Below are 14193 nucleotides of genomic sequence, written 5' to 3'. Positions count from 1 at the left end.
CTTTTTTGGCTGCCTTATGGCATATGGAGATACTGGGCCAGGGATGAGATCCAAGCTGGAGTTGCAACCTAAGCCGCAGCTGCGGCAACACTGGATCCTTAACCACTGTGCGGGGAAGGGGAATTGAAACTGTCCTAACACTCTCAAGATGCTGTCAATCCCGTTATGCCACAGCTGGAACTCCTTGCTTTTGCTTTCTCATACTATATTTAGTGTATAAAAAAGCAACATTAATCTTCTATCTTGCAACTTTACTGAATTCATTTATTCTAATATTTTTTTTGTGGAGACTTAGATTTTTATATATACAGTATCATGTCATCTGCAATAGTGACAGTTTTACTTCTTCCCTTCCAATTTATATTTCTTTTTATTTCTGATTTATTTCTTTTCTGTCTGATTGCTGTGGGTAGGACTTTCAATACTGTTTGAATAAAAGTGAGAGTGGACCTCCTTGGTTTATTCCTAATCTTAGAGGAAATGCTCTCAGCTTTTTACCGTAAGTACAAAGTTAGCTGTGGGTTTTTCATAAATGACCTCTATTATATTTATATATGTTCCCTCTATATTCACTGTATTGACAGTTTTTATCATGAATGGGTGTTGAATTTTGTCAAATGCTTTTTATGCATCTATTGAGATGATTATGTGATTTTTATCCTTTGTTTTGTTAATGTGGTGTGTCATATCAATGGATTTGCAGATACTTAACCATCTTTTTTGCATCTCACTTTTGATGTATGATCCCTTTAATGTATTACTGAATTTGGTTAATATTTTGTTGAGGATTTTTGCTTTTATTTTCATTAGTGATAATGATTTATAGTTTTCTTTTTTTCATAGTGCCCTTGTATGCTTATGGTATCAAAGTGATGCTGGCATTGTAGAATGAGTTTGTAGGTCTTTTCATCTTCAATTTTTTGGAATAGTTTGAGGATAGTTGTTAACACATCCTTAAATTTTTGGCAGAATTCACCAATGAAGCTGTGTGGTGCTGGGCTTTTGTTTGTCGGGAGATTTTTTATTTTACTGATTAAATTTCATTTTGTTAATCATATGTTCATATCTGCTATTCCTTTCTAATTTTTTGCGGGGGTGGGGCCATGTCTGCAGCACATGGAATCTCCTGGCCAAGGACTGAACCCGTGCCACAGCAGTGACCCAAGCCACTGAAATGACAACACCAGATGCTTAACCCACTGTGCCACAGGAAAACTCCTTTCCTAATTTCTTTCTGCTTCGGTCTTTGGAGATTTTACATTTCTGGAAATGCATTAATTTCTTCTAGGTTGTCCATTTTATTGGTGTATAATTATTCACAGTGGTCTCTTATGATTCTTGTATTTTTGTGGTGTCAGGTGTTACAACTATTCCTCTTCCATTTCTGATTTTATTTATTTGGGTCTGCTTGCTGCATCTTTGACTAAAAGTAAGGTACAGTGCAACATGCAGCATGACAATTACTGCAATCACCAACCCCAATAATCCAGAAGAAATTAAAGTATGGATTATTTTGAGGCAGTAAAATGGAAAAGCATTTGTAATTAGATGAAAAAATGATTTTAAAAGAACTACTATTGTTTTGGCAGGAGAAAAAAAAAGGAAGAAAAATGGTGGAAAGATAGCTATTACTATCCTGTGGAAAACAAACCAAAAGGAAGGAGAAGGACAGGAGAAAGGCGGAACATGACTTGAGAAAAATCTGGGAGAAGAGTTCCCATTGTGGCTCAGCAGGTTAAGAACCTGAGTAGTATCCATGAGGATGTGGGTTTGATTCCTGCTTCCACTCAGTGGGTTAAAGATCCGGCATTGTTGCAAGCTATGGTATAGGTCACAGATGTGGCTTGGATCTAGTGTTGCTGTGGCTGTGATATGGGGTTGGTAGCTGAAGCTCTGACTTGAGCCCTAGCCTTGAAAGTTCCATATGCCAGGGGAGTGGCCCTAAAAAGACCAAAAAAGAAAAAACTGGGAGAAACTCATGTGTAGATGAAGCTCTTGGAAACACTTCTAATTTATTTGTTACCTGACTGTTTGTCCTTTAAAGCCGTTTTGCACATTTCAATGCGGGCAGAATGATAAGGAACATAGCGATCTTGCAGAGACCCCACTAGTACAACATTTCTGAAATAATGAAGCCCTGTGAAGAAAAAATACTGAATTAGAATGCAATAATTAACCATATTTAAAATAACTTATTAGTATTATATCAAGTCCATAAATTTGATATCCTCAGTAGCATTAAGTTTATGGCTTTTAAAATACCTGATGAATTTTTTCTCCAGATTTCTATATATGCTCCACAACCTCCCCAGTTTCATTGTATGCAGTTTACTTGCTGATAGAAGAAATGTGTGTTTGTACTGTGTGAAAGCAAGGATTGTGGTGTGGGGTTAAGAGAGAGACCGGACATGGTGGACAAAGTCTATGGGAGCTATTTCATGACGTTCTTACTCTTCAAAGGACATTGATTGAAATTTAGAATTATTTCCCAAAGTAACAAAAGTACACTCTTCCATAAAAACAAACACTCTATATGAAATAATTTAAAACTGACTTTTTACTTTATGTTTTTATTTGACTCTTGCCTAATATTACATATATTTTCTCCTCATTTAAGCATGATGTCAAGAGGATAAATGCTTTGATTTTTCCAATAATAATAATGAATTTTGTGACCCATCTAACAGATTTCTGTTAGGTCTATTTAATTTTATTTCTCAGTAAATTAAGTGAATTTAGGGCTTGCGCCCCTGGGATACTTTGCTAAATAACTCATTTAAGCACTGAAACCATATTCTTGACCTTTTTAATAACAGTAATGTTCTAATTTTACTATTTGGCTCAGACTAGCAAATACAAAAATCAAAATTTTATGTATTTCAATAAGACACAGGAGTTTCTGTTGTGGCTCAGCAGAAAATGAATTTGACTAGTATCCATGAGGATGCAGTTCGATCCCTGACCTCGCTCAGTGACTTAAGGATTTGCCGTTGTGGTGAGCTATGGTGTAGGTTGCAGACATGGCTCAGATCTGGTATTGCTGTGGCTATGCTGTAGGCCAGCGGCTACAGCTCTGATTAGATCCCTAGCCTGAGAACCTCCATGTGCCATGGGTGGGGCCCTAAAAAAAAAAAAAAGGACAAAATAAATAAACGAGTAAATAAATAAATAAGATACCAATCAATAATTGCAACACATTAGAAATGAATGTGCAGTACACAGAATTTTGTTCTGGAATGTTCCAGAATAAAATTTTGATACTTTCTGTGCACTGAAATTCAGATTCTTAGAGACAGGCTAACTGTGGGGACTACAGTGGACCCAGAATATGGGAGGCCATCATAGGAGCTCCTTTTCTTCTTGGAACTTAAGGATCCTAATAATGAGTCATATTTAGAAGGACATAACAATCAGGCCAAACTGGATATACCCTCAATGCCAAATATAACATCATTCCCTCCTTTTTCCAGTGAGAAAATAATACTTTCTGGCACCTGGATGTATACAATTCTGGAGATGTAAGTGAAACAATAGAATGTCTACAATAAGAATTAACTCAGTTGTACAAACATGTTTAAAACTATATTCTAGAAAGATATTAAGAAGAACTCATTTCCCTCCCCCTTCATTCTCACATTTCATGAGACATATTCATTCTCCTTTTGGCATCATTTGATTCCAATGTCTTCATCGGTACTCTTGGGAAGCATCTATATGTTCTCGAGCAGAAGTCTTTTAACTGGTATACACTTACCCCCATGGGTAATTTAAGACTCTCCATGATGTAGATAGGCATTTATGCCTTTAAGAAAACTGATTTCCAGATCCCAACTTCCATATGGGTGCTTTTCTAAAAATGACTTTTCATTCTCCTACTCTACAAGAGAAAGATTTCTCCAATTTGTTTCCATTCTTCTTAAAGTGTATGGCCCTGGGGTATACAAATCTCTGGGAGAACCAAGCAAAATATGAATGAAGTCTTACTTTCTCTCACAAAAAGTAACGTTGATATGACCAACTCAAAAAATGCATGAAACCAGTCATGGAACAGCACAGTTGGCTTTTCCATCTATCTAAAAAGTATCTATCTGTGTTCTTCTATAAGAACCACTGAGCCATGATGGGAACTCCTAAAAATACATTTTAAATTCAGTAATTATTTTATTTTTTTATGTTTCTTTTTTCTTTTGTTTTGTGCTTTTTAGGATCGCACATGTGGCATACAGATGTTCCCAGGCTAGGGGTGGGATTGGCGCTGAAGCTGCCGGATTACACCACAACCATAGCAACGCCAGATCCAAGCCATGTCTGAGATCTACACCACATCCTTAACTCACTGAGCAAGGCCAGGGATTGAACCTGCATCCTCATGGATACTAGAGGATTCATTTCCACTGAACCACAACAGGAATTCCGGTAATTATTTTAATAATATTTTTCAACAACATATTACTGACATTGTGCTTCTGTATGGAAGGTTTGCTTTTTGTATTAGCCAAGAACAAAGTTAAATAGACTACGAATCTCTTGAATCTTCTGGTTTCAATTCCTGTGCAGCAGTGTTGGCTAGAGGGTGGTAAAGAGAAACATGGCAGCTGCCCAGAGGCACGATGTAAGGGAATTATGGATACACTTCATCTAAGCTGGAATCCAGCTGATAGAGACACCTAAGGTCTGTACCTGGGAGCCTCATAGAGGAGGTTGCACTGACTGCACCTGCTTAAAGGTGGCCTGGTCCACTGGCCTCTCAGTTATCACCTCCCTCAGCCTGAGGTGACTAATTCTTGGTTGAAAAATTACCTCTAACTTGGGAGAGTAACAAGATTTCTCCATCTATAGAATGAGATAATTTAACTAGAAAGTTTCTAAATGTTGTAGTTATTTTTCAGGATTACCAAGAAAAAGATTCAAGTAAATGTTCATTACTTTTCCGGATGTATAATTACATGATTTGCGTATGAACAAACATACTAATGGTGACTTTCATCTTCATTATCTTAGTCTCCCTGATACTTCTGGCTGCTCATTTTTTCTGAAAAATTTAGGAAGTTTTAAAGCAATTCATATCGACTTATTTCTGTTTACTTTTTGGAACAGGCCAAAATAACAGGCCACCATCAGTTCAGTGGTTCAGAACTGATGATTTTGCATCCCAAGGAACATTTAGCAGTGTCTGGAGACAATTCTGTCTCTCGAAAGCAGGGTAGGGCATAGGAAGTGCTTAGCAGCGCAAGCACTACTGGCATATAGCAGGTGAAGGCTTACAATGCACAGGAAGGTCCCCCCATCAGTGACTCTGCAGCCCAGAATATCAACAGTGCTGTGCTTTCTAAAGGGACATGTTCTATGTAATATTCTTACTTTTACTCAGTTATTTTAAATACATTTGAAAGAATTTGCTTCCTTAAATAATATTAGCTGATGCTGATTCTTTTCCACACTTTCAGAAACAAAAAACAAATGTTAATTACAAATCAAGTCATACCTATTATTAAACACCTCTGTAATCTGCTGCAAGAAAAGTGTATCTTGTACCATGGCAGCCCAGCAGGAGACTGCTTTAATTGTTATATTTTCCTTGTCAGAATTCAACAGCTGGGAAAGAGATTCTAAGTAGATGTTTTTAGGAAGATCTTAAAATACAGATATTTTGGGGGTTCCCATCATGGCTTTATAGTGAACACCTACTAGTGAGAACTATAGTAAATATAGCAAAGGGAGTGGGAAAGGGTTGTCATGACAGATTCTGCTTAAAGAAAAAAGGTTAAGATACATAAAAATGACTGACATGAGGATAGCTATAATGAGTGTGATAAAACAAGTTCATATATAATGTTATAGCAGGTCAGAGATAATCTCAACAATCTTGTGATGTGGTATGCAAAGAAGTGGGGTCAATCAAAGATGACAACGAGGTATTTCAAAGCAAGTAATTTAAAGAATAGAATACTATTTTAAAAGGCCAAAAGAAGAGGAAGCAAAAGAGAAAATATTCAAGGAAAGCTTTGGATAGCAGGTGGTGCTGTAGTTTAACTTTAGAAGATGAAGAGATTAGTTCTGAAGAGTATTAGTTCTAAAAAGATGGGCATACCCAAGAGGAGGAGTGGTAGTGCAAAAGCATCATGAAGAGAAGAAGTGCAAACATGTGAGACAGGAGACTGTAGCACACGGCATGTGTGTAAAGAGGCAGTGCAGAGCACATAAAAGAACCAGGAACCAGACTGTAAAGAGTTTGATACACCAAACCATGGAATCTGAACTTCACCCTGAAAACTACAGGGTACTCTGTAAGATTTATAAACGGGAGCAATATGGTCTGATTTCATTTTTTAAAAAACTATTTCATCTATTAAGAAAGTGAGACTGGGGAGAAGAGGGCACTCAGGAGGCACGGTAACCAGTTTGGAGGCCACAGCAATACTCTACGTAAAAGTACTGAAAGCTGAACCAAGGTGGTGGTGAAGAAAGGAAAGAGAAGCCTCCATTAGCTACTAAGAAGGCGGGATGTTTCAGGGCTGGGTAACTCAGCAAATGTGGGGAAAGAGACAAAGAGGAGTCTAGAACAACTTCTAAGTTTCTGGCTGGGCAGATCCAAAGAAGTAAATCTGAAGGGAAAGAAAAGCTCTCTGAAAACACTGCATTTAAGGTGCCCAGGAAAGATTTAGGTAAATATATTCAGTAGGCAGGTGGGCATATAAGGCTAAGTATGCTAGTGTTTGTAGGTTAAAAAAAAAAAAGGGAAGTAGAAAAGTCCTTGCTTGATGGCCTTGACTTTCAGATAGAATAGGAAGCAGAGTCATTTTTGGTGAAGGCAGCAATGGTAGTTTAAAGTCTGAGGAAGAACTGGAAAAGCTTTAAAGGGAATGAATAGGAACCCATGGATCCTCAGTGGAACCGACGTGCAGGTCTGTGTGTCCTGAGTGGTAGTGCTCAATAAGCCAGGTAAAGAAACAGGATTAAGTTTAGAAGATGAAGAGATTAGTTCTGAAGAGTATTAGTTCTAAAAAGATGGCTATGATAGAAATTTGTTAGATGGCTATGATATAAAACAAGGGACAATAATGTACGAATAATGAAAGTGACAATTCCTAGAGTCTGAGATATCAGGAAGGGAATGAACACAGGAGGCATAGGGTAATCTTAAGAAGATGGAGTAGTGATCTTAAATGAGTGTAAAAAGCAGATGAGATAAGGGAGTGAAGGAGAAAGGACAGGATATTACAGTGATGGAATGGAATACTGATTGAATTTTCAGGGGTGGAGTATAGCTATGGGTCTGGGTTCAAAATCAAAGAGGAATGGAAGGCTACCAGAGTTGAGACAGGCTGTGTAATGCCTGATGGATCATCTGAAGGGTTAGCTCATCAAATTACCAAAAATAATGCCTGGATTGACTACTAAGATAAAAAAAAATTCTTTTCCTAATCATAACTATGTAATAAACATTTGTCAATGAACTCTTATCAAAGTTCTCACTGAATATGTAAGGAGGGACCAGGAGGCCTTTACATCAAAGGAGACTTGACCACAGAAGAGCTAGGACCTGTACAGGCCTCATAGGAAGCAGGTGCACATGACAGTGGAGGGTAAGGACTATGGTTGGAATGGAAAGTAAGAGGACCATCTCCCTCACTCATCCTCTGTGAGCAGGAAATCTGGCTGCTTCTACATCGGGGGGTGCTAAGTATGGCCCGTGTGATCTGGACTGCTGCTTATTTTTGTTTTGGTAAATAAAGTTTTTTCAAAACACAGCCACACTCATTAGTTTATGTATTGTCTTTAGCTTTTTTTGTATGTGTGTGCTAGGATATGTTGAGTACTTACAACTGAGATCATATGGCCCACAAAGCCAAAATGTTTACTATCTAGCCCTTTAAAGAAGTTTGCCACCTTCCACTCTGTAGCCAGGGGGAGTAGGGAGGTGGGGACAGGTTGGGGAATATCCAGGTTTCAGTTATGGCTCCCCTTTCAGCAAAAAGTGGAGATAACATTCTTCGGAGAAGATAAAAATGAGAGCCATCTATTCTCCTCAAATGGAGACTTCAAAGGACACAATGGAATGTGTGTCCTTTAGAATGTGCTGGGAAGACACAAGTGTAACGATGACTCAGGGAGAGATGATAAGGTCAGAGGTGAGGTCACTTAGGAGAATGAGAATGGTAAAGGACCAGACAGGGACTTCAGGGAGTAAAAGCTCAGAAAACACATGCAAGATGGGGAATACATTTAATAATTGGTTAATGAGAGATGAATTACAAGATTCATCTAGTCATGAGAACTTGTAGAAAGTAGAGCTATTAATAGTTTTGTTTCTGACATTTTCCAGAAATGCTTCTTAATAGCCTTGGAATAGGAAAAACAAACAAACAAAAAAACCCCAAACACACACACACACACACACACACACACACATGCATATCAATTTAAAACAGGGGCTAAGGATTGGGGTTGGGGGCAGGATGGAGACATTCCAAGGCATAGTTCAAAAACTATCTTATAACTAGTATGAATTATAAATGCTAAAATTTAAAGATAATTTCAAAGCAGCTGTGCAGCTCATAAAAAATAAATACAATCATGTAAAAAAATTAAACCATGCTATCAATTACTTAGTTGTAATACTGAATCTGCTGGTTCATTATTAAGAAATTACAATTGATTGATTTTTTTTTTTTTTTTTGTCTTTTGTCTTTTTAGAGCCATACCGGCGGCCTATGGAGGCTCCCAGGTTGGGGTAGAATCAGAGCTGTAGCAGAGGCTAGGGGTAGAATCAGAGCTGTAGCAGAGGCTGGGGGTAGAATCAGAGCTGTAGCGGCCGGCCTATGCCACAGCCACACAACTTGGGATCTAAGCCACATCTGCGACCTACACCACAGCTCAAGGCAATGCCAGATCCTTAACCCACTGAGCAAGGCCAGGGATCAAACCTGTGTCCTTATGGATACTAGGTGGGCTCCTTAACCACTGAGCCACAATGGGAACTCCTGACTGATAGTTTTTCAATCAGCAGAAAAAATGCTGATAATTTATTAGCTAAAGCCTTACTTTAAAAAAGGTTTTCAAGTGAATGTGTTAAAAACTGTTGCTATAAATGTATATATACTTACCTGCTTTATTACTAAGCTTGTATAAGAAAGTTTGGCGAGGGTCTGAATGGTCTCGACATGTCAACTGCAAAAGAGAACCTGATTTTTTCCATTTCTGCATAAACCACAGACCTAGAGAATTATAAAAGATATGTGATATGTGGGAGTTATAAACTAGATATATACAGAATCATACGCCAAGGTTATAACATCCCTCGAATTAGCATTTTGTTGGCAAATAAAAAATATATTGCAAAATATTTCCATTTTCTGATAACAAACATAAACATACAAAACACATAGGTTAATGATGGGTTAACAGTGGTTAATAGACAGCTTGCCTTTTCTTTTCTTTTTCCTTTTCACAGCCACATTTGTGGCATATGAAGGTTCCCAGGCTAGGGGTCAAATTGGAGCTACAGCCTATGCCACAGCAATACCAGATCCTTAACCTGCTGAGCAAGGCCAGGGATGGAACCTGCATCCTCGTGGAGATAACATGGGGTCCTTAAACCAATGAGCCAAAATGGGAACTCCAGCCTTGCCTTTTCTATCTCATTCAGTAATGAAATAGATAATGGTCTAAGAAGAACAAATTTAGGAAAACTGTACCTTTAGATATACTTGTTCAAATTATAATGAGGCCGAGGAGGGTAAAACTTCAAACATTAGTAGATCACATGCCCAAGCACTGAGGCTTCATAGACAATAGTAGTTCAGTAACAGTAGACCAACTGGATAAGGATCAACTCTTAGAATGAACTGGATAATACTGTCTAGTAACAGCTGAATATAATTTAAGTTTCATTATTTAATTATATGTCTTTTTATTATCAGTTATCTACATTTAAACTCATCTTCCCCTTAAATGAAGGCTCAATCATTCTAGAGCAGGTTTTCAAGATTGTAGACTATTTATTTCTACTTTTGTTGATTCTAATATTGCAGGGGAAGAAAAGAGAAAAAGCCCTTTATTTGGTTAAAGCTGCTAATTGTAAGCCTATCCGGGGAAAAGTTTAATGAAGAAAGAAATTCAAAGTAGTACATCTTATTTATATTGAGTTCTATTTTGTAGTAGCTATGGATTTCATTTTTCTCATGGCCTCTTTTAGAAACTAAAAATCTCCAACCAGCTAGATTTTGAATACCACCATTTGAAATGGGATACAGAGGAAAATAGTATGGTTTATTTGCCAATGAAAGAAGTGGAGGAGGAAATGTAAATAAGAATTTCAAGGCTTTGGACTCGACTCATCTGTGGCTTCCTAGGGCAAAATCTGGACCGACAAAGAAGAATCAGATGAAGATGATCTGTTTTAAAACGTGAGGTGATTATTTTAAGTGATGGTCTTATTGAGCCCAAGACCTTTTTTTTTTTTTTTGCTTTTCAGGGCCTCACATGTGGCATATGCAAGTTCCCATGCTACTTGATTTGATACTGAGGGTAAATCAGAGCTACTGCTACCAGCCTATGCCATAGATCCGAGCTGCATCTGTGACCTACACCACAGCTCATGGCAATGATGGATCCTTAACCCACTGAGCGAGGCCAGGGATCAAACCCACATCCTCATGGATACGAGTGGGCTTCGTTAACACTGAGGCACAATGGGAACGCCCCCAAAAATTTCTTACCTGTATTAACAAGAGCACTGCTATTGTAGAGTGTACCAAGGTGAGGTCCAGAAAGTGACAGAAAGGTATGAAGTTTGTTGAGGTAATATCTAAACCGTGGCCTTGTAAGCACTGAACGGATTATTAAATTGCCCAATGAATGTCCAATAAAGCTGTAAGAGAAAAAAAATTACATTTCTCCCATAGTATTAGTTTTAAAAACAAAAATTAAAGCTGCTATCATCTACATAGATGTGAAATACTAAGAATTAAAAATTTTCTAACATGTTTTAAAACTTTGGCTCAAAACTTTGAAATAATATATCTTATATTTTGATAGAAAAACTGTGAGAATGTAGCAAAAAAATTCTTTAAAAAGTATTGACTACGTTGACTAGATGATAAATTTGCCTCTTTAGATACACACACCAATTATTTACTGTCAAGTCATGATTTAAACCAAAATAATGAAACTACTATAAGGATGATTTAGGAGAACTTATATACCAATTTCTCTTATTCTCTGGTCCACATTCCAAAGTGAGAAAGTTCTTTGACTAAGTACTTTCAAGACACAGGAAAAATATGCGTATTTTCCTACTGTGTGTTTAAGATTATACCAAAAGCTGCTGTATAGCATAGGGAACGGTATCTAATCATTTGTAATGGAACATGATGGAGGATAATGTGAGAAAAGGAATGTATATATATGTATAACTGGGTCACAGCAGAAATTGACAGAACATTGTAAATCAACTATAATAACAAATTCTTAAAAGATTATATCAAAAGAATAGCTAATATTTATAAAGCATTTCACTTTTTTTTTTTTGTCTCTTTGCTATTTCTTGGGCCGCTCCTGTGGCATATGGAGGTTCCCAGGCTAGGGGTCCAATCAGAGCCGTAGCCACCGGCCTATGCCAGAGCCAGAGCAACTCAAGATCTGAGCCGCGTCTGCAAACTACACCACAGCTCACGGCAACGCCAGATCCTTAACCCACTGAGCAAGGGCAGGGACCGAACCCGCAACCTCATGGTTCCTAGTCAGATTTGTTAACCACTGAGCCACGACGGGAACTCCCATTTCACTTTTATTAAGGCAGTTTACATCAAATGAGCCTTTTTGCTTACCACTATTTTATTTTCATTTATTTATTTATTTACTTATTTATTTATTTATTTATTTAATTTTCTTGTCTTCTTAGGGCCGCACCCATGACATACGGAAGTTCCTAGGCTAGGGTAAATCAGAGCTGCAGCTGCCGGCCCACACTACAGCCATAGTAACATGGGATCTGAGCTACGATTGAGACCTACACTGCAGCTCATGGCAATGCCAGATCCTCAACCCACTGAGCAGGGCCAGGGATTGAACCCACATCTGTATGGATACTAGTCAGGTTTGTTACTGTTGAGCTACAATGGAAACCTCTGCCTACCTCTATAAATAACAGTTTATGAATCTCTGAAGATAGTTAATAGTAAAAGAAATGATCTTGAAAGCTGTCTTAACACTGGTTTACAGATACAACCAGTGAGAAGCTGACAAACTTTCCTCCCGAGCTGAATGAAGTTCCTGAAGCTGGGATGTAAGTTTTGATAAGAGTCTTCAGTGATGGAGTTCCCGTCGTCGTGGCTCAGTGGTTAACAAATCCGACTAGGAACCATGAGGTTGTGGGTTTGATCCCTGGCCTTGCTCAGTGGGTTAAGGATCCAGCACTGCCGTGAGCTGTGGTGTAGGCTGTAGACGCAGCTTGGATCCCAAGTTGCTCCGGCTCTGGCGTAGGCCGGTGGCTACAGCTCCGATTCAACCCCTAGTCGGAAGCGGCCCTAGAAAAGGCAAAAAGACAAAAAAAAAAAAAAAAAAAAGGGTTCTCAATGAACCAGATCAAGCTTTAGGATAATCGTTGATTATACGTGACAATCTATCCTAAAAGAGGGCATATTTTGTGGATGAATGAAAAAACTGAAATAATACATTTTCTCATCATAAAATAATAAAAGGAATACAAGCTGACTATAGAAAATTTGGTAAACAGATTAAACTCCTTAAATGAAGAGAATTATTAGAATAAGAAAACGTCTTCCCTCACCCCCAACATATTCGGATCTCCACCGTATTTTAAGGAGAATTCGTTTTTAAAAAATGATTTCAAATAAAAAGGTCCCTCTTCTTCATCCTTGCTCTACCTCAAACTGGAAACAAAGTCTATAAAAGCCTATAGTATAAGGAGCCAGCTTCTTCCTCTAATCTAACTGGGATATTAAATAGTCTGTTTCTTCTCTTTTTCTGCAGCAGGAAGACTAATTGTGTCTTTTTCTTTAATTCTTATTAGACCAGAAGAAACAAATCCTTTTCTCTCTCCAATCTCTGTTCATAACACCTGATTAAATAATGAGCCATATTGGCTTGATCAACATCTCCTGTTCCCGGAAAACTGACCTTCAAAGTACAGTCATGAAACTTTGAAAGTATTTTCACTTTTTCATTTGTTTATAATTATCCATTTCCCTATAACCTTTCTCTTTGGTAACAGCTTTATTGAGACACAATTCACTTACCATACAATTTACCCATTTAAAGTGTACAATTCAGAATTCTCTTGTGATACAGCAAGTTAAGGATCTGGCATTGTCACTGCAGAGGCTCAGGTTGCTGCTGTGGCGCAGGTTTGATCCCTGGCCCAGGAACTTCCACATGCTGATGGTGTGGCTGAAAAATAAAAACAAAACAAAAAGTGTATAATGAGATGGTTTTTAGTATATTTACAGAGCAGTGCAGTCATCGCTACAAGAAATTTTATTTTATTTTACTTACTATTATTTTGGGCCACCCTGGTGGCATGCAGAAATTCCCAGACCAGAGACTGAACTTGAGCCACAGCAGTGACAATGCCAAATTCTTAATCACTAGGCCACTAGGGAACCCCCCCAAAAGAAATTTTTGAACGCTTCACCCCCTTAAAAAGAAACCTTACATTCTTTAGCTATCAACCCCCATCTCCCACTTCCTTCAGCCCTAAGCAATCACTGACCCACTTCTGTCTCAATAATTTTGCAATACTAGACAACTAGACAATTCATATAAATGGAGTCTTATAATGTGTGGCCTTTCCCTAAAATCTTTAAAATTTTTCTTTTCTCTTTAAACTAATTTGAGTTGTGGTCACCTATATTTCAAGACAGGACAACAAAATTACCAGAAATTCTGTATAATTTTCTATAATTCATAGAGATATAAAAATAAACTATGTAATAATATGGAGGTTACCTTATTTTTGAGACTGTTAGACTATATATCTGAATATATTGTATTATCTCATCCAGAAGGCGATCAGTCATGCTATCAAAATCAGCAAAAGTATCATTCTAAACAAAAGCAAAATAGATACAATATATACTGAGTATGTACAATTACAAGAGAAACTAAATATAAACATATTTTTAATTTAGGTACTAGAAATACAGTTAAAGTTCAGTGTTCTTCATCTCC

The 14193-nt window shown here is 37.7% G+C and overlaps 1 protein-coding gene across 11 annotated transcripts in view; it reads right to left on the bottom strand.

Annotated features, from left to right (window-relative positions):
- Positions 1–14193, bottom strand: part of FAM135A (family with sequence similarity 135 member A) — a 136477-nt gene that overhangs the window by 2578 nt on the left and 119706 nt on the right. For all 11 annotated transcript variants that reach the window (XM_005659250.3, XM_013992626.2, XM_003121274.5 and 8 more), the window contains 4 exons: positions 13972–14069; positions 10722–10873; positions 9108–9218; positions 2024–2137 (listed from right to left, as the gene is read on the bottom strand). In XM_005659250.3, coding sequence (XP_005659307.1) covers positions 2024–2137; positions 9108–9218; positions 10722–10873; positions 13972–14069 — 475 coding nt within the window. The remainder of the gene's footprint in view (positions 1–2023; positions 2138–9107; positions 9219–10721; positions 10874–13971; positions 14070–14193) is intronic.

Source organism: Sus scrofa, chromosome 1, assembly GCF_000003025.6.
Source record: "Sus scrofa isolate TJ Tabasco breed Duroc chromosome 1, Sscrofa11.1, whole genome shotgun sequence".
Lineage (NCBI taxonomy): Eukaryota > Metazoa > Chordata > Mammalia > Artiodactyla > Suidae > Sus > Sus scrofa.
The sequence above is the reverse complement of the archived record's forward strand: the minus strand, read 5'-3'. Positions and strand labels throughout refer to the sequence as shown.